The 23426-nt window shown below is 34.6% G+C and overlaps 1 protein-coding gene across 1 annotated transcript in view; it reads right to left on the reverse strand.

Moving 5' to 3' along the window:
• LOC118204839 (uncharacterized) overlaps window positions 1-23426 on the reverse strand; it is a 235342-nt gene that overhangs the window by 150803 nt on the left and 61113 nt on the right. The window contains exon 4 of the mRNA XM_085825537.1: window positions 20692-20812. Within this exon, the coding sequence (XP_085681663.1) occupies window positions 20692-20812 (121 nt within the window). The remainder of the gene's footprint in view (window positions 1-20691; window positions 20813-23426) is intronic.

Genomic DNA, 23426 nt, shown 5'->3' on the forward strand with positions numbered 1-23426 from the left:
ATTGAACTATATGCTAAGAGCATTACCTTCAAATTACAGTCACATTGGTGACTTAATAGATGTATTATCAGAGAAGGACAGAACAGTCGATTACCTAAAGAGCAAAATCAAATCAAAATTACTTGAAGAGAAAAATGATTATGAAGATTGTGCACCAGCAGAAAAATCAAATGTGTTCAAAATCGAAACAAGCAAATCGGGTCCACAAGGGAATGTCTGTTATAATTGTGGAAAACCTGGTCACATTAAAAAGAATTGTTGGCATGTCCATCAAAGGAACTATCGTGGTAATGGCTCCACCAATTATCGCGGTCGAAGTTCTTCAAACAATCGAGGACGTAGTCGTGCTTTTAGTGGACATCGTGAACGTGGAACATATTCTAACCAGAGAATAAACAGTCATCAAGGCAATAGTTTTCACACCACTGTTATCGAAAGTAACATGACAAGTTCCAGTGCAAATATTGTGACGAATAAAAATGAAATCAATTGGTTACTGGATAGCGGATGCACAGACCACATTATAAACAGTGATGAATATTTCAAAGAGCAAGTCACTTTGAAGGATCCTATTCAAGTGAAAGTTGGTGACGGAAGGATTTTGAAAGCTACAAAGGTTGGCAATATAATAGTTTCTTTTCTTTTATATAACTCTGAATCTATCGTAACATTGATGAATGTATTTTATGTAAAAGAAATGAAAGCAAATTTATTAAGTTATTCGAAGATTACTGATAATCATAAAATAGTTTCTAAAGAAAAGTTCTCTAAAATATATGATGTCAATGGTTCATTAGTAGCAATAGCAGAGAAAGAAGAAAGATTATATAAAGTAAAGAGTTATGTTAAAAATAGTAAAATATTTGCAAATTTGACCAACAATAAGTTAACGTTAAAAGAAAAATTGCACCGTTCATTTGGACATGTAAATTTTAAATATCTGGATATTATGTGCAAAGATCAGCTATTAGAAGGAATCCCTAAAGAAATAGAAACCGAATATATGAAGTGTGCCATATGTATTGAAAATAAAATACACAATTTACCATTCAAGAATAATAGAAGAAAAGCAGAAGATATTCTGGAGATTATACATACAGATGTAAATGGACCTCACAGAACAAGTGGATGTAATGGTTAGAAATACTTTGTGAGTTTTATTGATGATTATAGCAAGTTGGCAAAAATTTATTGTATCAAATCTAAGGATCAAGGCTCTGATTGCTTAATTGAATATGTAAATGAAATTCAAAATTTAACAGGGAAGACTATCAAAGAACTAAGATGTGATAATGGTAGTGAATATATGAATAGCAAGATATACAAATTTGCAAGAGAAAAAGGTTTCAAGATAAAGTCATGCCCACCATATGTACACGAATTAATTGGTACTGCTGAGCGTTACAACAGAACTATAATGGATATGGCAAGATGTCTTTTAGCCGAAGCAAAAGTTGAAAGACGTTACTGGCCTGAAGTAATTAAAGCTGCTGCTTATTTGAAAAACAGGACATTAACAAATACTATTGTAAAGAAGACACCATATGAAATATTTTTCAATAGGAAACCATCTGCTAATGAATTAAAATTATACGGAAGTAGAGTGTATGTAAGAATACCAGAAGAAAAGAGAAAGTCTAAGTGGGATAAAAAAGCTGAATTTGGAATTTTACTTGGATATACAGAAGTTGGATATAGAGTTTTGATGAATAACAGAATAATACTTGCCAGGCATGTTGACATTATTGAAGAAGACATAATGTGTGTAGGTTGTGATGATGAAGATAAGAATGATGATACAAATAAAAAGAATGATCCTCAAGAAGTGTCGTGTGAATCGAGTAATGATAACTCCAAGGACAGTATGATAAATGAAGATGAAACAAAAAGTGGAATGAGACCAAGAAGGCAAATCAAACCACCAGTTCGATTTCATGAAGAATTCGGGTACTACTGTGTTAGTGCACATTTTTGTGATGCTACAGTTCCAGGTAACTTTGAGGAGGCGACAACATGCAGTGAGGCTGGACATTGGAAAGAGGCAATGGACAGTGAAATAAACAGTCTTGTTAAAAATAATACTTGGACACTAGTGACTAAACCAGAGGATAAAGCAATTCTAGATGTGAAGTGGGTATTCAAAAGAAAAACAGGTAATGTTTTTAAAGCTAGATTAGTGGTTCGAGGTTTCCAGCAAAAAGATAGTATTGAGGATACTTACTCCCCTGTCATTAAGATGCAAACCTTAAAATTGTTACTTTTATATTCTTGTCAGTATAATTTAAATATTCATCAAATGGATGTTGAGACTGCCTTTTTAAATGGTTATGTTATGTCTGAGGTTTATGTTAAACAACCACAAGGCGATAATGATAATTCGAATAGAGTGTATAAATTAAAGAAAGCACTATATGGGTTGAAAGAAAGCCCTCGTGCTTGGTATGAGTGTTTTAACGAGTATATTGAGAGTCTAGGATTTCGTAGAAGTAAATATGATTATTGTCTTTATGTAAAATCTGAAAATGATGTATTTGCATATATTCTTTTATTTGTTGATGATTTGTTGATATGTTGCAGAGATACTCGGGTAATTAATGATATTAAGGAACAACTACATAATAAATTTAAAATGAAGGATTTAAATAAAGTAAAAAGCTACATTGGAATTGATATTGAATATGATAATGAGAAAAGTAATATCTTAACACTGAGTCAGGAAAATTATATTGAATCTTTAGCTAAACTTATCAGGGTCAATGTTCCTTCTAACCTTCTTCGGGAACATACAAGGACCTGACTCGGAACAGAGAGCTTACTAAAGCTATGTTCACTAATTGTGGTAAGTAGACAGGATACAGACGAAGGGTATACAAAACCCTTTATTTTTCTCTATATACAATAACTTCCGTACTTCGGAATACACTGACCCGCCACTTGGGGTCTAACGTAAAAGTATAAAAATAAAACTAAACTCTAATTTAACTTTAGAATAATACACGTGGAAGATTGGCCTTATAATAACAGGAAGCGTATGTAGCACAGAGACTGTGAACACTACAATACGTTTAATTTATCAAGAGGATTAAAACCTCTGGCCTGGAAGGCAAACAGCAACTAAGTAACTTCTGAGGTAAGCGGCCTGCTTTGACTCACTGCTTCCTCTCTCTCTTGCTTGGCAAAAAGCCACAACTTAAGTACTTGGCGTTCGCCAGACAAACTTTGCATAAAAACCTTAACGCTTATAATTCTGGCCGGAAGTAGAAAATAAGAAGTGATAGTAAAGATTTAAAATAAAATAAACGTTAGTAAAACTTAAGATCCTTACATACTTCCCGCCAGAGTTAATTAGTTTGAAACTGAGGTCTAAAACGACCTTGTTGAAAACTTTTAGCTCTAGAATCTAACGCGAGGCCAATCTTTTACAAACATAACTTCGCTAAAAACTAGAAATTTAAAAGAAAGAAATTTGTTACAATAGCAGCTCCCAGGATACAAAAATTTTTTTTCATCTGTACTGCATCTAAACAGGAGCTTTTATTCAATTCTGGTTCCTTCCAGAGATCTGGAAGGAAAACTAGTTTAATGAAATGTTACACAATGAAATGGCAAGTAACATATACAATTATACTTCTCTTAACATTCTTATTTCATTCATGACTATTTTAATTATCTCTCCCCGTGCTCTCTGACATGTGTTGTAAAAGAACACCAAACACCAATGTGTTTCTGTCTACGTGTGCCACACTTCCTCCTACAATCAAAACACTAACGTGTTAAAATTCAACATAACGAGACCTCTTAACACACCCTAATTTCAACTCTAAACCCTGAGGTACTATTCTAAAAGTGGCTAACTCTAAAGTTTAGCGTCAGAGAGCCTAACTACATCATTCAACCTTTAACACATATTCGCCATGATTTAGTCTTTACAGTCACACGAATAACAAATTTTTAACATTACTTTCACTTTTACCATATCACGGTATTTCTTAACATTTAAAATAACAGTTCACATTGTATATAAGAACATATCAACATGCTGTTAATTTTACACATTTGAAAACATACATTAGTAGTACCTTGTTAACTTCTATTCTTTTCAAAGCAAGTGCCAATTCTTTCTACATTGAAATAATACATTTCAAAAAGTCTTTCAGACTAAAACTTCTTTCTTGCTAGAATGTTTTAAATAAAATTTATACAATAACTTTTTACAATATTTAAGTTTTTACACAACGCTATTATACATCAACTTTAGTTTTACGCGCGAGTAATTGAAAAACATAATACGAAAATCGGTCACAACTCATTTCTCGCCCTTTTGGCGATAAAGGTAGACCTCGCATGAGGTAAAACTTCTTGAAATCTGCCACTTGCAGTAAGAATGAAAGATTAACTTAAGTTTGCAAAGTAACATAAAATTTTACTTATCTTTGTAATATTCGGACATCCTTTTCTGGGCCCAGTCTTTAAATGTACTGCAGATAGTAGTTTGATTTATCCTCCTTCTTGTACGGGCTCGCCCTTCAGTGCTTTCCTCTGGAAGCTTCCTTTTTTCACCAGTTCGGTCACCCTTGAATACCTTCCCTTTCTCCTCTGCTTATGGTCTTGGCCGTTTGATGGCAGCTGGTCTTGGCGGAACCGGGAAACTTCTTCCGTGTTCTTGCTTGGACCTCGTTGCTGGCCGTTCAAATTTTCCTTGTACTTTTTCCTCAGCAAAGTTCGGCGACTTTTGCTGCGGAGAGTTCTGTCGGATGAGTAGATCTTTCGTTTTAGAGCCGGGTTATAGTTGCCGTCATTTCTCCTGGTTCTCTTCACATACGTCGTCCTTCTCCCTTCTTCATTCTGGGGGTGTTCGTGAACTCTCTTTTCTGGACGGTGGAACGGCTTCTTTTTCTTGTTACCTTCAATTTTTCCACGGGGCAATTTTCTTTTCACTTGCTTCTGTCTTTTATTGGCCTGCCCTTGTACTTGTCGTTTTTCCACCTCTGGAGCTTGTACCTGCGGTGTCTGCCGTGCCGGTTTCTGCAAAAGATCTGAAAAGATTTGCATTTTATTACGATCGAAGTAGGGCTTGATTTGATCAGTGTTTGCGGAACAGGTTTCACCATTTCTGGCTTTTACCACTACTACAGCGTGAGTTATTTTTTCTATAACATATGGTCCTTCAAATCGTGGAAAAAATTTGGCAGTTTTATCTTCTGGTGCTGAAGAAAGTGAATGCTTAATTTTTAAAACTTCATCCCCTACTTTATAAGTTACTCCCCGTCGTTTCAAATCACAATAGAGCTTCTGTTTTCTTTGTGCTACTTCCGTATTCTTTTTTGCTTCTTTTATTAATTTTTCTATATCACACATTTTAAATTCTGGGGCTCATAGTTGCACATAAAATAATTTATCTAACGGTGTTATAATCTTTCTGCCTAGAAATAACTCAGCAGGAGTTTTGCCCGTTGTATCATGTTTTGCGGTCCTAAGGGCGAAAGCAAATTCATTGACATAGTTATCCCAGCTTTTATGAAAATTTTTAACATAACTACGGATAATTTTCACTATATTTCTATTGACCCGTTCCGCTATATTTGATTGCGGCCGATACGGGACCATTTTTAAATGACGTATGCCCAGTTTTTGGCACATGTCTTCAAATATATTACTTACAAATTCAGGACCATTATCCGATATAACTTTTAGGGGCGCCCCGTATTTTAAAATATATTTATTTAAAATAGAATCAGTAACTAATTTCGCGGAGGCTCGTTTTAAGGGAACACTTTCGGTCCATTTACTAAAATGACCAACCATAACAAGGAGATACCGACTTTTATTTAACTGACTTTTTGCGAAAGGGCCCAATAAATCGATGCCAATTATTTCATTTGGAAATTCGGATTTAATGCTATTTAGAAACCCGGCCGGGCGGAAATTAATATAATTAACTGCTTGACATGTTGGGCAGGACTGGACATACGCCCTTGTTAACTTTTGCAGTTCAGGAAAATAAACTGCTTCGCGTACGCGTTGGATGGTTTTTCGAATACCAGCATGAGAAGCTAATGGGCAGTCGTGTAACTCCTGCAGTATATTTAATCTAAGACTAGCTGGGATAACAGGTCGAAATTCGTTGTTGGAATTCGTAGTTTTTGTATAAAATAATAGACCATCTATTAGTTCGTAATGGGCCGCCCTATTTCTTATCGCCACAATATCTTGGTGGCTAAAATTTTCAGGATCCTTTAAATACTCATAAATGTTTTTAAATTCAGGATCCTTACCCAGCTCGGTTATTACAGTTTCTCGGGAATTTATCGTACATGCTGTGAGCATTGCCACCTTTACAGTATTACCTTCTTCATCTATTTTTATTCTGGATAGGGCATCTGCTACGATATTTTCCTTTCCGGGGGTGTGCTTGATTACCAGATTATACTCTTGTAACTTGAGTGCCCATCTTATTAACCTTGAGGATAAGTTTTTCCCTGAGTACAATCTAGTTACCGCCGCATGATCAGAATACACTGTTATTGGCGTCCTTCCAAAATAGACTCGAAACTTTTGCACTGCTAACAGAACTGCAAGTGCCTCTCTCTCAGTCGCGGAATAATTTCTTTGTGTTTGATTTAAAGTTCGGCTAAAAAATGCCACGGGCTGCTGATTTTGCGAAAGTACCGCTTCTACCGCATAATCCGAAGCATCCGCTGAAATTTCTAAATTCTCATCCTTTTCAGGAAATTTCAACACAGGGGCTTGCGTTAATGCTTGTTTTAATTTTTCGAAAGCACTATTGGCTTCGGCCATCCACGAGAATCTTGCCTTTTTTCTTTTTAATTTTAACAATGGCTCCGCGATAGCCGCAAAATCTTTTATAAAGGACCTATAATATGAAGTCCTAGAAAAGAAGAGAGCTTCTTTGCCGTGTTTGGAATCGGATACTTTTGTACAGCGATTATTTTTGATTCATCTGTCTCGATCCCTTTTTGAGATATTTTGTAACCTAAATATTTTAATTGAGGGGCTGCAAATTTGCACTTTTCGACATTAACTTTTAGACCGGCCTCATTTAATAAAGAAAACACCTGTCTTAAATCCTGTACATGTTGGTCGAGATTATCACTAGTAATAATGATATCGTCTAAATAGATAAATGTGGACTTTCCAAGAACAGGTCTTAACACAATGTCCATGCATCGCTGAAATGTTGCCGGGGCCCCTGAAAGGCCAAACGGCATACGCAAAAATGCATAAGTGCCAGACTTGGTTATAAAAGCAGTCTTAGGCACGTCCTCAGGCCTCACCCCTATTTGAAAATAACCAGTCGTTAAGTCTAAAGTCGTCATAAATTTGGTTGATTTTATGTTCCTTAAAATTTCTTCTATGATCGGTAACGGATATACCGGATATTTCGTTATGGAATTTAATTTACGGTAATCAATAGCGAATCTCCACCTTTTTGGATGCTCCAAAGGATAGTCATTATTTTTCTTACATAAAACCACCGGGCTAGCATAACTACTTGAGATGGGCGTTATGATCTTTTTACGTAGCATATCGGTAATATGCCATTCTATAATTTTTTCCTTATTCTTATCATACCGGTATGGTTTTTGGCGAACTGGCATTGCATCTCCGGTGTCAATACTATGGTTAGTAACCTGAGTAAATCCTGGAATATCACTAAATAACGAAGCAAATTCACTTACCACTTGTCGGATTCTATCTTGCTCGTCATTAGGCAGGTGGTCAAGTTTTAACATCGGCGGTTCAGCGTTTTCAGTACGAACTGGTTTCATTGTCAGCTTAAGGGACGCTTCATTAAAATCCAGCGTAGCTTGGGCTTCTTAAAGAAAATCTATTCCTAAAATTAAATGTGCTTGCAGATTCTTTACTATAAAAAACATCACCTTTACTTGTTCGTCCTTGATACGGATATACAAAGGTACTTTATTTACGCACTTACATTTTTCTCCTTGCGCCGCTAACACTGTCGTATTATCCGCATTATATATGCGGTATTTCCGAAAATACTTCCTAAAAAACTCTTCTGCCACACAGGAACACTGCGCGCCGGTATCCAGGAGTGCGGTGGCTGGGATATTATTCACCAAGACTTCAATCTTCGGAAGAGTCAAATTTTTCACCATTACTGTATTTAACTTGTAGGAAGAGGGGTTTTCGTGGCCTTCGGATTTCCGCACCCTCTCGTCAGCACAAATCCGCTTTAGTTGAAATTATTTTTCCTTTCCGTGCTTTCCTTCTTTTTCCACTGGCCTTGAGACTTTTTTCCTGGGTTGCTATTGAACAGTCGACGTTCGCCGGCTGTTTTTGAATGCTCGGGTTTCCTTGCCCACTGATTCGCTTTGCCTCCGTAGCCGTGTGTTTGAGTTTGCTGTAGTCTTGGCGTACCAAATTGGTTTCGCTGTTGATATTGGCGTCTTCTTTCGACGTCCGCCGTTCTTCTACTTTCAAACTGCATTGCTAGCTCAAATAACTTTTCTAGTGTAGTCGGCTTTCTTAATTCAATAAAGTCTTGCACTTGGGGCAGTAACCTCGGCAAAATCACTTGAATTATTTCAGGATCCGGACGGTTTCCATACAAGAGTTTGAAAACGTGATTTTTTCTTAAAATAAAGCTCGAGAGGTTTTCGATTCTTTGTTGATATATACTGAAAAGTTCCGTTTCTAATTTCGCACGATCCCTTACAACAGGGAAGGCTTTTAGTAGGGCAGTCTTGAAATTTTCGTAAGTATAGGTGGGACTTCCTGCTTGACCCAAGAGACTTCTGCCTATACATTTGAACCAGTTAAGCGCTTGGCCCCTCAAAGCGCTGGTAGCTAAGGTAACTTTTTGAAACTCGTGCACGGGGTAGAGCATGAAGTGGTCATCCAATTTTTCCAAAAAACTGGTTACCGGTGAGTTTCCGTTAAATGTTGCTTCTGGTTTCATCGAAGCGCGCATGGTCTGGACGATGTAACCGAATCCTTCCAGGGCGGCAGCTGGCATTTCTGGATTCTGAGCCGTTTCTGCAGGCAGCACAGGTTCTTCTTGAAACTCGGCCATGGTTATTCTTCTTCGTTGGGCGCCACTATCAGGGTCAATGTTCCTTCTAACCTTCTTCGGGAACATACAAGGACCTGACTCGGAACAGAGAGCTTACTAAAGCTATGTTCACTAATTGTGGTAAGTAGACAGGATACAGACGAAGGGTATACAAAACCCTTTATTTTTCTCTATATACAATAACTTCCGTACTTCGGAATACACTGACCCGCCACTTGGGGTCTAACGTAAAAGTATAAAAATAAAACTAAACTCTAATTTAACTTTAGAATAATACACGTGGAAGATTGGCCTTATAATAACAGGAAGCGTATGTAGCACAGAGACTGTGAACACTACAATACGTTTAATTTATCAAGAGGATTAAAACCTCTGGCCTGGAAGGCAAACAGCAACTAAGTAACTTCTGAGGTAAGCGGCCTGCTTTGACTCACTGCTTCCTCTCTCTCTTGCTTGGCAAAAAGCCACAACTTAAGTACTTGGCGTTCGCCAGACAAACTTTGCATAAAAACCTTAACGCTTATAATTCTGGCCGGAAGTAGAAAATAAGAAGTGATAGTAAAGATTTAAAATAAAATAAACGTTAGTAAAACTTAAGATCCTTTCAAACTGTATGGTATTGAAAATTCAAAGTTTTATGATACACCAAGGGAGACTAATCTTAAACTAAGCCAATCTAATTTAAATCAAAATGTCAAATATAGAAATTTAATAGGAGCACTCTTGTATATTAGTCATGGTACTAGACCAGACATATCTTTCAGTGTAAATTATTTAAGTAGATTTCAAAATTGTTATGATGAGACACATTTCAAATACGCTTTGAGAGTTTTAAAGTATTTGTACTTAACAAAACATCTAAAATTAACCTATAGTAAAAATCTTAAAACTGATATTATGAATTGTTATGTTGATGCTGATTGGGCAGGTGATATTGTTGACAGAAAGTCAACTACTGGGTTTGTTATTGAATTATTTAGTAATCCAATTTACTGGAAATCCAAAAAGCAAAATTATGTGACAAAATCTTCCACTTTTGCCGAATATATTGCTCTATCTGAGGCTGTGACAGAAATTAATTTCTTGAAAAATGTTGTGAATGATGTTTTTGCTGATATAACTCACCCCATTAAAATTTATGAAGGTAATTCAGGAGCTTTAGCCATTGCTAATTATGGGAACTTCACTAAAAATTCAAAACACATAGAAGTTCAATATCATTATGTTCACGAAAATGTTCAAAATGGAGTAATTGAAATTGTAAAGATTGATTCAGAATCAAATATTGCAGATATCTTTACTAAGTTCTTAGGAAAGATTAAATTTATGAAATTTAGAGAAGGTTTGAAATTGAAATAAATTTTGTATACTGTTTATTTAAGTGATGTTTATTTAAATATTACTTTGGTAGACGGTTGCACGGATTTTGGCGATTTGTTGGCGATTTGTTGGCGATTTTTCTTTTGGCGAGTAATACAACTTATGGTAAACCCATTGATGGATAAGTTATTTATGGTAACCGATACTTTGTTGTCATTTTATTTAAAAAATAATTTGTTTTATTGTGCATAAATTCCGTGTTTTAAATATTATTTATGGCTTCTAAATATTAAAAATCAATTTAATTTTGCATTTTTATTTGAAATAAAAATTTTATTGTTTATCATATTTTATGAAATTTTATATTGTGGATGATGTAACCAATGACGTCACCTTACTTTAAAAGTAATTGGTTTTTATATGTATAAATTTAATCTAATGTTTTAAACATTATTTATGACTGTTAAATATTAAAATACAATTTAATTTTGCATTTTTTAAAAAAATGATTTTATTATGTATGAATTTTTAAATAATTTTAATTCTAGGCGTGATGTAATAAGCTCTCTGATTGGTTATAGAATATTTGTGCATTAACGAGCTATAATCAGCTCCCTGATTGGTTACTGAAAATTTGTGCATTTCCGCGCCGTTTTAAAATTTAATTCATATCTAGGAATTCCTTGAAAGATGTCTTCAAAGATGTTATTTAAATTATGATTCCGATTTTTTGTGGTACTTATCAATAAGCAATAGGTTAAATGACTAAAAAAATGTAAGTACATATTTTTCCTTTATTTTATAATTGTATACTTCAATTTTTTGTTGAAAAAATTAATACACTATTTTCAAAAATTGCTGAGATAATTATTGTCCATATGTTTTAATGTTAATTATATTCTATATAACGTATTTTAAAGTATTTGAATTTAATAATATTCTAATTCTTTTAAATGTTGGTATGATGGTTTTTAATTCGATATTCAATTTCAGTAATATTTTAATCTAATTAAACGTTGGCACAATGTTTTTATAGCGGTGCTTTTATTCTCTTTGCTATATGAAAGTAATAGTAACCTTACTTTACTATTTTATACTCATAGTAAATGTATTTATTTACCCTTGCTGCCATCTTAAAAAGCGACATTTTCAACAAAAAAATTAATCCATTACTTTTAACGATATTTATTTTTTTTTTTAAGTTTTGAATACTTTACTATGCGTAAAAACAGCGTTTTTCAAGATGGCTGACTTTTGTAAAAATCGCGCCAACAATTGCGCCAACGTAAATCGCCAAAAATCCATACAACCGTCTACCAAAGTAGCACCAAATATTTTTGCTTGAAATGAAATAGATTTTGGTAATGTCCTTATGTAAACTAAATTGTCTTTAACTTTGATTTTAACATTTAAGTTAATGAAAGAAACATTTTTAAAAATAATTTGTGTTAAGTGTTGAATGTTATTCTTTATATCTATGCTTAATTGTAAATGGTAAAGATGAAAAGATTGCTTATATCTATGTTTATTTGTAATTAGTAAATATAAATGTAAGGAGGCGTGTTAGTTTGGTACATTTATCTTTACCATATTGGCAACACCAAGTTCTCTTTCTCAGTGTGCGAGCCATGGATGCCGTTGTAATGTTGTGCACGTATTGTTAAGTTTCAATAAAAAATGTGAAAAGATACGTTTCTTATTTTTCGACTTGCTTCTTCATATGATATTGATTTATTTACCAAAATTGTTAATCAATAAAGAACTCTAAATTTTAATTGCGAACAACTCTTGCAATTTTTCCAAAAATAACGTTATCTGGAAAATTTAAATTTCCGTTCTGTTTCTTTTTATCCTCTTTAACAAATATTATTCAGCATCTAAAGCATCAGATTTTAATGAGATTTAACAAGTATGGTAAACGGAATCAATATTCATTAGACCGGATATACTAGACTCTCCCTTTTTCTTTTTTGTTAACAAGATTCTTGACATTTCTGGTAACCCAGATCATAGTTTTGCATTCCGACTGAAATAATACTTTTCCTAGTACAAAGCCAAACATTTCGTAATCTGAACCTCAAAATAGGGAGAGATATAACGCGATGCAAAATGTATATGGAATAGAAATCGTGTGTTCGGACTGCAAATATCTGGTATTCAAATTATCCTCCACGCTTATTCTTCTTTCTAAGCACAGAAAGTTAAATTTATTTTCGAATATTTTCGTTGATTTAAATATTAGAGAAAGATATAATTTTAAGAAATTATTATATTAACGTATGACAAACAGATTTGCCTGAAATAGTAGCCTACAAGCAAATATGTAGTGTACAGGCATTTGCTGAAAAACAATTACAAAGTGAATACACGCCGAATGTTCCTGTTTAATACTTGAGTCATGAGTTATTAAGTTCTCCTTTTCTAGAAGTATGTGTTGTGTTGTTAATTTTATCAACAACCCGAAAAGTTATTATTATTTTCCCATAAAAGATTTTTAACACCTCTGAGAGATGTTACTATTTTCATGCAGCTATTTTTTTCAGTTAGAAATAAAGACTAGATATGTTGTTGTCAATCATGCAGGCTTAAGATTTTCATATCGTACAAATGCGCTGCTCGTCACCGTAACAGTATATGTCATTCAAAAATAAATTTATCCATCCTTCTTAATAGCATTTTGCAGCAAATAAACAACTAACATTTCTATCAATATTTTATATCACCGATCACTAACATCATATAATACGTCGAATGCAAAATTTCAAACTTTACGTGTTGTATGCATTGCCATCTTCATCAAAAATCAATATGAAATTTTGCTGCGATATATGGAGTGTTTTACGATTTTCTTTTAATACTTTGATATTTGCTTATTTATATCATTTTACATCGAAAAGAAATTGTGGAAATAAATGCCATTTCTCGAAAAGAGGGAAAAGGATATCTGTTATTTCGAAATATTATTTTTTTACACTTTCTTAGAAAAATCGCATCTGCCGTAAGTAGATGTTCTCATTCGCCGTTACATAAGCTCTTTCATGAATCTTTGTGATATAAAAATGCTGTGCATTGGATAGCATACACTGATTATTTAAAAATTCATTTTACCTGGATTTCGTAAATATATTCTTTAACAAATGTTTTTCTACCATGCGTTCCATAAATAAAATAAACTTATTTATGGCATTTATTTATTCAGATTACTCTAATTAACAAAGATTTTATTAAATTACGTTATTTATGTTGTATCTTACAAAAATAGCTTTTTTTATCATTCACTGACAATTTTTTCTTTTTTAATATGAAATTTCTTTCCCTCACATTTACCTCTGTCCATCATGAGTTTGCTCAAAGTTTTACAAATGGATTTGAAGCCATCGGTAAAAATTCTACAAGAATTGCCATTTCACAAGCAAAATAGAATTAAACTCTATTGGTCGGTATTTTGGTGACTCTGTGTCACATTACATACTATGGAAACTACTTATAAGCTATGATTAATAAAAGTCACTCCTTCGTACATAAAGTTTAAATAGAATGTTTGCAGTAAAGGAACCGCTGCGATATTTATAACCAGGAGAAGTATCACAAGTTTCACAAATTTCTGTATATGTAACCGTGTGTCACGCGGCACATGTCCAAAGCTAATCGAGTTCTTTTCAACATGTTGTAGCCAGTCCTATTAAATGGTTTCGATGGATTTTTATGAAAAAAATATTATGCAATAATATAAATTTATAGTAGAATAAAAGCATAAAAAAATCTGAAAGGTTTCAGGTTTTAAAATATGTCCAAAGGAACGTTTTTTCAACATTTTGTGTGTTACCTTTATTTATTAAATATCATGGTCTTCGAACTTAAACCATAAAATTCAGCTCAACAGCAATACCGCAAAATAATTTTTAAATGAGCATATCTTTAGAATTTCCGGCACAGAGTCTCGCGCACTGGAGATAATTTATTTTCCGTACAGTGTTGCCATTGCTCGCTTTGAAATCGTTTAGTGTGTTAATCAAAAATTCGTTGAAGTGTTACAAAATGTGAAATCGATAATAAAACAATTCTTAATTATTTAATTTCTTTAAATATAATACAGGGCGATAATATTTGGTGGCAACAATTTGAAAAGTGAATCAACCTTTGTAATGAATCAACGCAAAATGTCAAAACGAGATTAATAGTCCTTCTGGACAAATTGCCCCTTTGAACTATATAATAATAAAACAAAAACCTGAGATTATTACTTGTGCTTCTTGTTCTTGGGAATATCGCCGTGTGTATGCTTTTTTCAACTTCAAGATCCACCGAAATTACGACAATATACTGAGATAAGCTACCAAACGCATTAGCGAAGTTTTGCCTCAACATATACTGGAAGAATGTGAATTTTGGTATATGGCGCGAAACAGGCTGTTATCACGTGTAAAGAAAATGTTTAAATTTTTGTGGTGTAATAAGAGATTTAGGTTTATCTATGTATAGATAACTTTATGGTTCCTCTATCGTAGATAGTTTTTGCGCCAGGTATAAAGCGGAATAGTTTCATTTCTTTTAAATTATTCACTGCGTATTAGCTGACAGAGAGAAAAAGTAAAACCCCTTTCTGCGATCTAACGGGGCTGTACAACAGGCATGGTAAACTCAGTACCTCAGATGGGCCTAATAGTTATCATTTTGCAATAATGGGGGCCGCAAGAACAGAAAAGCCATTTTCATACTTAATGAGGTATTTAAAAGTGAGTAACTGCATAAAACATTACCTAACGCACTATTTCTTTAGAAAAATGGGAAAAACATAAGGAAAACCTGGTAGTAGATGAAAACACATGGTTCCTTTCAAGATACTGGGCATCCTTTTCCGGCAACTGGTTTTTAAATGCCTGAGACATACGTATTTCTCGCGGTAGCGATTTTCAGAAGTCAGATGGATGTCTGTTAACACGGATTTCATTGAGAATTCGTAAATCGTTCCTTTCCATAAGTGAGAAAAGTTGCTCACACTGATATGTAAAATCAGACATGGAAATCACGTACGATGTAAATTTGTGACTTTCTGAGAATCACACTTGCAGATATTTGTAAAATTTGGGAAGCTTTTGCTTTAGAGTCCAGTCGTAGTGAATTTCTATTAATACCTTCTGTAAATCAGAGTTGGGTATGAAAATACTTTCCTAAAGAAACACCATATCAAGAGTTCTTTTTAGCACCCGAGGTTGTATATACGCTTTGATGTGGAGTCTTTATTAATGTATTATATTTCTATTATTGTAGTTTTCGGGGTGAACCAAGGGCAACAGAAAAATGATAGCCACTAACACATTTTCAAAACTTTTCTGCATTTACCTGTAATATTCGTGAAAGGCGAATGAGTTTACAAATACCCGATTGTAGCATATTCTTTCCCGAAAACAACTTTCTGTACGTTCACAGGAATGTTATCAGTTGCTTTAAATATTAGTACACATTAAGCGAAATAAAAATATGCTCTTTAAAGTGAAAATTAGGCCCACCAGTGGCCGAGCGGTAAAGTTCCTGAATACGGGTAGTTCGGTCCGAGATTCGAATTCCACAAACGGGCTAGCTGCACGGGCGTTTTACTGGTTTTCCTCATGTGTAACGTGTTAATACGAGCCAGTTTCCTTTAAAAAGTCCTCCACGAAGGCATCCGTCCCTTCCGTGTATTGCCTTAGGGCGGAACACGTAAATAATAATAATAAGGTGCAAATTAATTGCTTTGTTACCTTAAACCTTTTTTAAGGTGTATTATGGTCTTACGTGCCCTGATAATCTGTATTTCCATCCACCTTAAGAAGTAAAACATAAATATTACAATATAACAGTACTCTTAGATTAAGGGAAGCTCGTTCCAAAATTAGAGACAGTTTTAAAGGTATTTGTAGAAAATAACTCGACAGGCTAAGGGTTACATAAAGCTGTTGATTTAATTCTTACAAGCTTAGAGAACATTATTGATCTCATATTTCCTTTCCGAATCCGATCGCGAGAAATATCGAGATTTACAAGAAATTTAGAATTTTCTAATTCTTAGCCATGTTTTCTTTCCTTCAAAATTTTAAAACTGGGATTCTACAAAAAAATGCTTTGTCCCATTCCCCTTTTTTTTTAGTTTTCTGCTTATTTGACATGTTACCTGAACATTTCTCAAAAAAATGCTCAAGTTTCTGAAAGTTATTTTTTTCCCACCGAACAAGTTGTAGGGTTTATATTTATTTTAACTAACATTTATTTTAAGCTATCTTTCCTGTCAAGCCTTTACTTTCCCCTAGAATTGCCAATGCCAGAGTATGTAAATTGTAGTAGAGCGCGCAGAGTATTCAAATTTTAGCAGAAGTAAATTGAGTTCAAATAGAAGGGAAACGAGATTGCAAGTGTGCTTCTTGAATCGCGAGCGTGAAGGTTGCTAGGTAGAAATTTAAGAACCGCGCGTTTCGGCCTGTGTGCCTATTTCGGCAGTTCGTTGAATCTTCAACTTCTTAATCAGTAAGTTTGCTGAATCTCAGCTGTATCTTAGAACGCGATTAAGTTAGCTACGATTATAGAGCCTCGTAGGTAGTGATCTCGTTATTTATTCATCTTGTCATTTATTTTTAGTTGTACTTTTCTGTTTGGTTACACCGCCGGGTAGGCGTAGTTTGTGAGCGTCAAGTGAACGCAGCTGTATGTCTAAAATGGAATAAAAATGGATTTAAACCCTTCTTAAGAGTTTGTGTAATTTACAGTTAAAAGCAGTCACTGTTGCTGACAATTTGGGGCCACGCAACATTATAAAGTACACTGGTGTGCAAAAATTAAGGACGAGACGGTTTTTTCAATATAACTTTGTACAAAAGCTTTTCAAATCAACACATTTAATACCGTAAGATCCCCAATACGTAAGGACATGAGTAATGCAAGCAACACTTACTAAAAGAGAAATCAGAAAGATAAAAAGAAGCTTTATTGAAAAAGTAGCATGGAGCGCAATGCGACTAAAAGCCTAAACATCCCTGTGATGGGTGTCCAGCAAGAAACATCCGGTCTTTAATAGGGGATATGATCTCCCCTGACTGCTAGGCAGGTTTCACAGCGTCTGCCCATGCTGAGAATGAGGGTGTCAATGAGTTGTTGAGGCATTTCTGCCCATTCGCCTTGCAGCGCCAATCGAAGCTCCGGAATCGTTACTGGTGGTAAGGTACAAGCTGCCAAGCGTCTGCCTAGAAACTCCCATACATGCTCGATGGGATTGAGATCCGGAGATCGTGCCGGCCAATCCATACGTTCAATATCCTTACTCTCTAAGAGCTGTTCGGCAGCTACTGTGCGATGACATGGTGCATTGTCGTCCATGAAAAGGAACTGCGGACCCATAGCGCCTCTAAAAAGACGCACATATGGAAGAAGAATCTCGTTACAATAACGGGTCCCGTTGACTGAACCTGCGTCGAAGATGTGAAGGTCTCTACGACTACCAAGCATGATGCCTCCCCAAACGAGAACACCGCCACCTCCATACCTGTCCCTTTCAATGATGTTCGAGGGATGATTGCGGCTTCCCCGCTCTCTCCAGATGAGTATGCGATGAGAATCGCTACTCAGACTGAATCTGCTCTCATCTGTAAAGAGTACTCGTCCCCATTCATTGTCTCACCAATTCCGGTGTTCCCGGCACCACAGAGAACGCCTTCTCCGATGGGCAGGCGTTAGAGGTACACACCGTACAGGGCGTCGTGCAAACAGACCACCACCGTGCGGTCTTCTGGCCACGGTAAAACGCGATATCGGTCGTCCAGTCGCCTGTGTCGTGCGTCTAGCGATTTCTCCCGCTGTATGCCGCCTGTTTCTTCTGGCCTGTAAGGCAATATACCGGTCATCTGCGGGTGTGGTTCCTCGTGGACGACCACTACTAAACCCCCGGATAGCTGTTCCTGTAGTTTGCAATTGTCTCCAAAGTCGTGAAACGATGCTGTGAGCAATTCCAAACTCTACAGCCACACTGCGGCCTTTCTCCAACTTCCCAATGATTCGACCTCGGGTAAAAGCATCCAGATGTCGTCGAACAGACTGATTATTTTTTCTCGCTGAGGCAGCAACTCGGTGTGATTTTAACTGCTATACGGCGTGCAATCTCTTTGCCAGAAATACTGATCTTACACCGACAACATGCTTTATACTATTCAGACACTCCCCCATTACGTCTACCTGCATATCTGCGCATGTGCTACCGTACATCACCTTACTTAATCTCCTGATTGGTCTTTCTGTCCGCTCTGCCTCTTCGTTCAGCTGATATGCTAATTTTTCGACTTCGTCCTTAATTTTTGCACACCAGTGTAAATAGCCTCTTGGTACAGAGTAATAGTTCAATCATTTAGAATTAAATATAGAAATATTGAATTATGCAGAAATACAATTTAAAATTGCCTGACCTAAAATCTACATCTTTCATGCGATGAGTTTTGACCGGGTCTTACTAATGGAAATGTCTTAAGTTATTACTATTCCTTTAAAAAAGCCGAAGTTGCAAGACGTAACTAAATTCGATCTGAGCCGTGCTTGTTACTACACAGAATCGTGAAGAAGATACTGATACTATTAATGGGTGAAATTAAATTTCACAAGCCTATCAATTTTCGAGTTATTTGTCGAGCGATTCTGCAATGTTGCTTCGGGGTTTTATTAAAAAGGTTTTCATTTTTGATGGTGCTATGTTAAAGGAAAACGTGTCTTGAAACTGAAAATACTGGAAAATGCCATAAATCCAACGTAAATGCAGAACGATAGGAACTCTTCTCGAATCTTTATGTTCGTGCAGAACCTATTTAGCAAATTACTGTTTCTATGTATTGGAAAGCTATTCGAAGGAAAACTGTTAATAACTGCAAAATTAATATTATGATAATTATAATAATAAAAAAGCAAGTTAAAACATCAATTGCAAAACAATTTAGTATTCTCCATGATGTCCCTCTTCTGGCGGAAGCGGGAACGAAAGTAATGTCACTTCAGGCTTTTTTTCTTAATTTCTTCAAGCGTTTAAGGGGGACATCAAGGACTGTACACCACTTTAACCTAATCTTGTTATATTTAAACCATATCTGAACATTAAGGGGTGGGCGTGTAAACAGTGTAATATTGAACAGCATTTCATATTGTTACGAATTTTGCATAATGTAACGCGAACGTCTTCAAGGAAAGTGAATCTCTGCAAGAAAATAAGATTACAAGGGCAAGTCTATTTAACAATTAGGTAAATGCTTATTTCGCTAAATTGGCGAGATATTGCTAAGCTGGCGATGGTTTTGTCTACTATTTTTTGGCGAGAAATCGCCAAATTTGGCGACTGTTTTGGTCCGGTAATTGTATAATTGTAATTGATACTGTAACTGTAAAATGCTTCTTTTGGTATAATAAATTTCACCAAGCTATCATCGGTTCTGTGTGCATTATATTCATTACGATGATGCCCGAAACAATTATATACATCAGTCACGTGACCCCCCATTGCATTTTAGGATTTAATGTTGACCTCATATCTAAAGGATGAAATAAGAACTTCTCATAGCTACCCCATTAACAAGCTGAATGGGACGATTTCCAAAAAATCCTCATCTAAGGAAGTAAGTGGAATCTTAGTGGAACCACAACCGTATTTTCTGCTTTCGGTTCTGCATATATTTTTTCTCTTTTTTTTTTTTTTTTTTCAGTTATTGAAACTGGTTTTGGGAAAACATACAGAAAGATTTTTTATATTACTTTCTTTCGCCTTTATCTATATTTTTTAAAGAAAGAATTATTTTAAAATTTTAAAGTTTTGACTTTTTAAATTCGAGACATCGGCTCATAGCAAGTACCATTTGAATTCGTTTTTGATACAGTATTAAGTGAATTATGTACTATTAAAGTCAGTTTAAAATTAAATGCATAATACGAATATTAGGTAAAGAAATATTTGCTGAATATTAACAAGTTCTGCTTGTCCTTTAAAAAAAATAAAAAAATAAAAAATAAAAAAATAAAAAAATAAAAAAGAAATCGGAAAGATTTAAATTCTCATAATTCATTATTTTTTTAGTATGCTCGATTAAGCATTGTACAAAATGAATAAAAAATTATTAAATATAAACTTTTGGTAGTTCTTCTGCCCCCTTTCTTAATACCTTATATTCATCCACGCGATCTAACTTGAGATTAGATCTTTAAAAGTTAAAGCTAAATTTTACCAGCTTGACAAAATCGATCAAGTTCCCAATTTTATGCTATTCGGCAGCAGTATTAGTTAGAGCATGTTATTAATGAAAGGAAATGGAACTTACTTGCATTCTTCATCATTGAGAGGTGTATGAAGAAGATCTGCAACATGTGACAAGGAACCAAAGTCTTCTGTACACAAGAAGAAATCCTCGATGCTCCAGCAAGGAATTCCCTCCAGAATAGCTAGTGGTGGAAAAAAATAATTACTAAAGAAGTTAGCACCCCAACTTTCTTATCAAATAACTAGAGTGCGCGTGTATTGCCTCTACATAGAGGGTATTTCGAAAAGCCTCCGTACAAATTTTGAAAAGAAGTAAGAACTCAAAAAGATAGAGCTATATGGCCAATGCTCCAAGTCAGCACCTTGAGTTTCTTAATAACGCTTGCTAGTCGTACGGAGAACATATATCATTTTACACACGCTGAGTTAGCAAACGTAACAAACTAACCTATACGCGAAGTGTAACAGCTGACGGGGATGGACAAGCTGCTGTGAGAATTGTATTGTCGCGTAATTACTCTACCTTTAGGTAGCCACAAAAGTAATTTGGCAACACGTGTAACAAAATAAGTTTCTTGGCTCGATTGGCATCACTGTTTAAGTTTAGAATTAATTTTGTTTTAAAATAAAAAATTATAAGGAGATTAATATAAGTAATAAAATTATAAGGAGAAAGTAGATTGGTAACTATCTATTCTCAACATGTATCGAGAAAGGTACCAAAACCACACGTCGTCGGTATCAAACATAACTAAGAATAATTAACTAAACGAAGAACTGGCATAAGTAAGAATTGGCGGAGCTTTGAATACATCTTGAGAAGCCATATTTTGCGTCTACCAGTTTCTGTACTGTTAAGTTTCGTGGAATCAAGCGCTTTACATTCTGTATTGTGTTTTTCTATCTCTTCCAGCTGCTGCAAGTAGTCTGTTTATTCTCATGTGAATAAAGTTCATTATTAATGTTTTCTACTTCCTCTCAAAGTCTCTAGGCATGGAATTTTGAGGCACCCTGTAGAGTATTCGAAAAAATGTCTTTAATGGTCCCTTTCCAAATTTTTTTAACTGTTATGTTAAAATACCGCATATATTAACTATGGCAGTTGTTGCCAACGCACGAGCCATAAAGTCTTTAATGTAACTTGGGCGTGGCTGTCGCTTGTCAAGTTCTTAGAATGCCACCATTCGACAAAAAGTAAGATGTTTAATCTAGTTTTCAAATTTAATTGAACTGCAATTGTTAAAAAATCAAGCAATAAGCGCACTTATTAATAATTTACGTCTTTATTTTACTTTACAATAACTAAATCGACTGATACATTTTTAAAGTACACTACGTCCAGCTGATGATTTTTATGAACTAGCCGCTTGCGTGGCCAGGCGCCTAAAATAGTGATCATAAAAAAAGAAAAAATAGGTAAATGATTTTAATGATTCCAGATAGTATAATTTTATTCTAATTAGACATCTTGTAATCTAAATAAATTTTATTTAAATCAATCAGATTAAAATGTGAATGAAAGTATGCTTAAAAACTGCGTTTATTCTTTAGAAATCGCTTATTTTGCTAATTAACGGCAACAGTTAATGTTCCCTAAGCAAGTAAGGAGGAACAAAGAACCTGATAACTTTTCTTCAAATAAACTGCTTTAAAAAAATAGGGAAAAAAAAAAAAAAAAAGAAAGAAAGAAAAAGTTCTTTTAATAATTTTTTGGAAATAAAATATCAGGTTTTAGAAAAGATGATTAATATTATAAGTGAAAGAAAAACAAAATCATTTTGCTAACACTTAATAACTTATATTTGCAAAAATATTGAAAAACACAAGTATACGAAAACAAAAGTGAGCCAGAAGTTAAGAAACAAAAGTGAGTTAAGAATCAGGTTTACGCTTTGAAGAATGGCAACATGCTAGCGCGTGAAAGATAAAGAATTTTATTTCAGATAGTGGCAATACATTGCTTTTAATAGCTAACAAAATAAAAAAAAAACCATTAAATTCGTATAAAATATCAAATTAAAAAATAATTTGAAATTCAAAATTCGGGCTTTTCGAGGCGTGTTCCAGTCAAACACTATGCGTTTGTTAGCTTTTCATAGCTAACAAATCAAAAATTCATTAAATCCTTATAAAATGTTAAATAAATGCTTTTTGAGACAGGTTCAAGTGGAAGGCTGTGTGCTCAAAATTTGGTGGCTCTAGGTGTAGTTGTATTTCCACAATAGGAAGACTATACATACACACATACCTACATACTCATTCTTCCCTTTAAAATTTAATACTAGAGACTGAGATACATGAAATATCATTTTTTACTAATAAAAAGGTGTTTTTAAAGTCATATGCATCGTAGCTGGTACAAAATCACCTGGCTTTTATGTTGAATTACTGATTTTAAGCATCAGCTACTACTTACAAAGCTTCATAAAACGAGGCTTAGAACTATGAAATCCAGCCTTTTAATTTAGGCCCTTAACGGCAAAAATTTCCATTTATGAAGCTTTAAAATATTAAACCAGGAAAAGTTTCTGGTTTTATGTGATCACTTTCCTCAATATTTTCTAGACCAAACAGCGTTAGCCCAGAAGGGCTATTAATTTCGTTTTGGCATTTTGCGTTGAAAACTTAAAAAGACTGTATCACTTTTCAAATTGTTTACCCCAAATAATATCGCCCTGTATTATGTTTGAAGAAATTAAATAATGAAGAATCAGCGTAAATGTATGTATGTTTCTCGCATTGTGATAAAACGACGGTAGCTACAGCCATCAAATTTTGAATAACGTAATCCTCCAC

This window comes from Stegodyphus dumicola, chromosome 1 (assembly GCF_044657685.1).
Source record: "Stegodyphus dumicola isolate Sdum_Otavi_A_Nest chromosome 1, ASM4465768v1".
NCBI lineage: Eukaryota > Metazoa > Arthropoda > Arachnida > Araneae > Eresidae > Stegodyphus > Stegodyphus dumicola.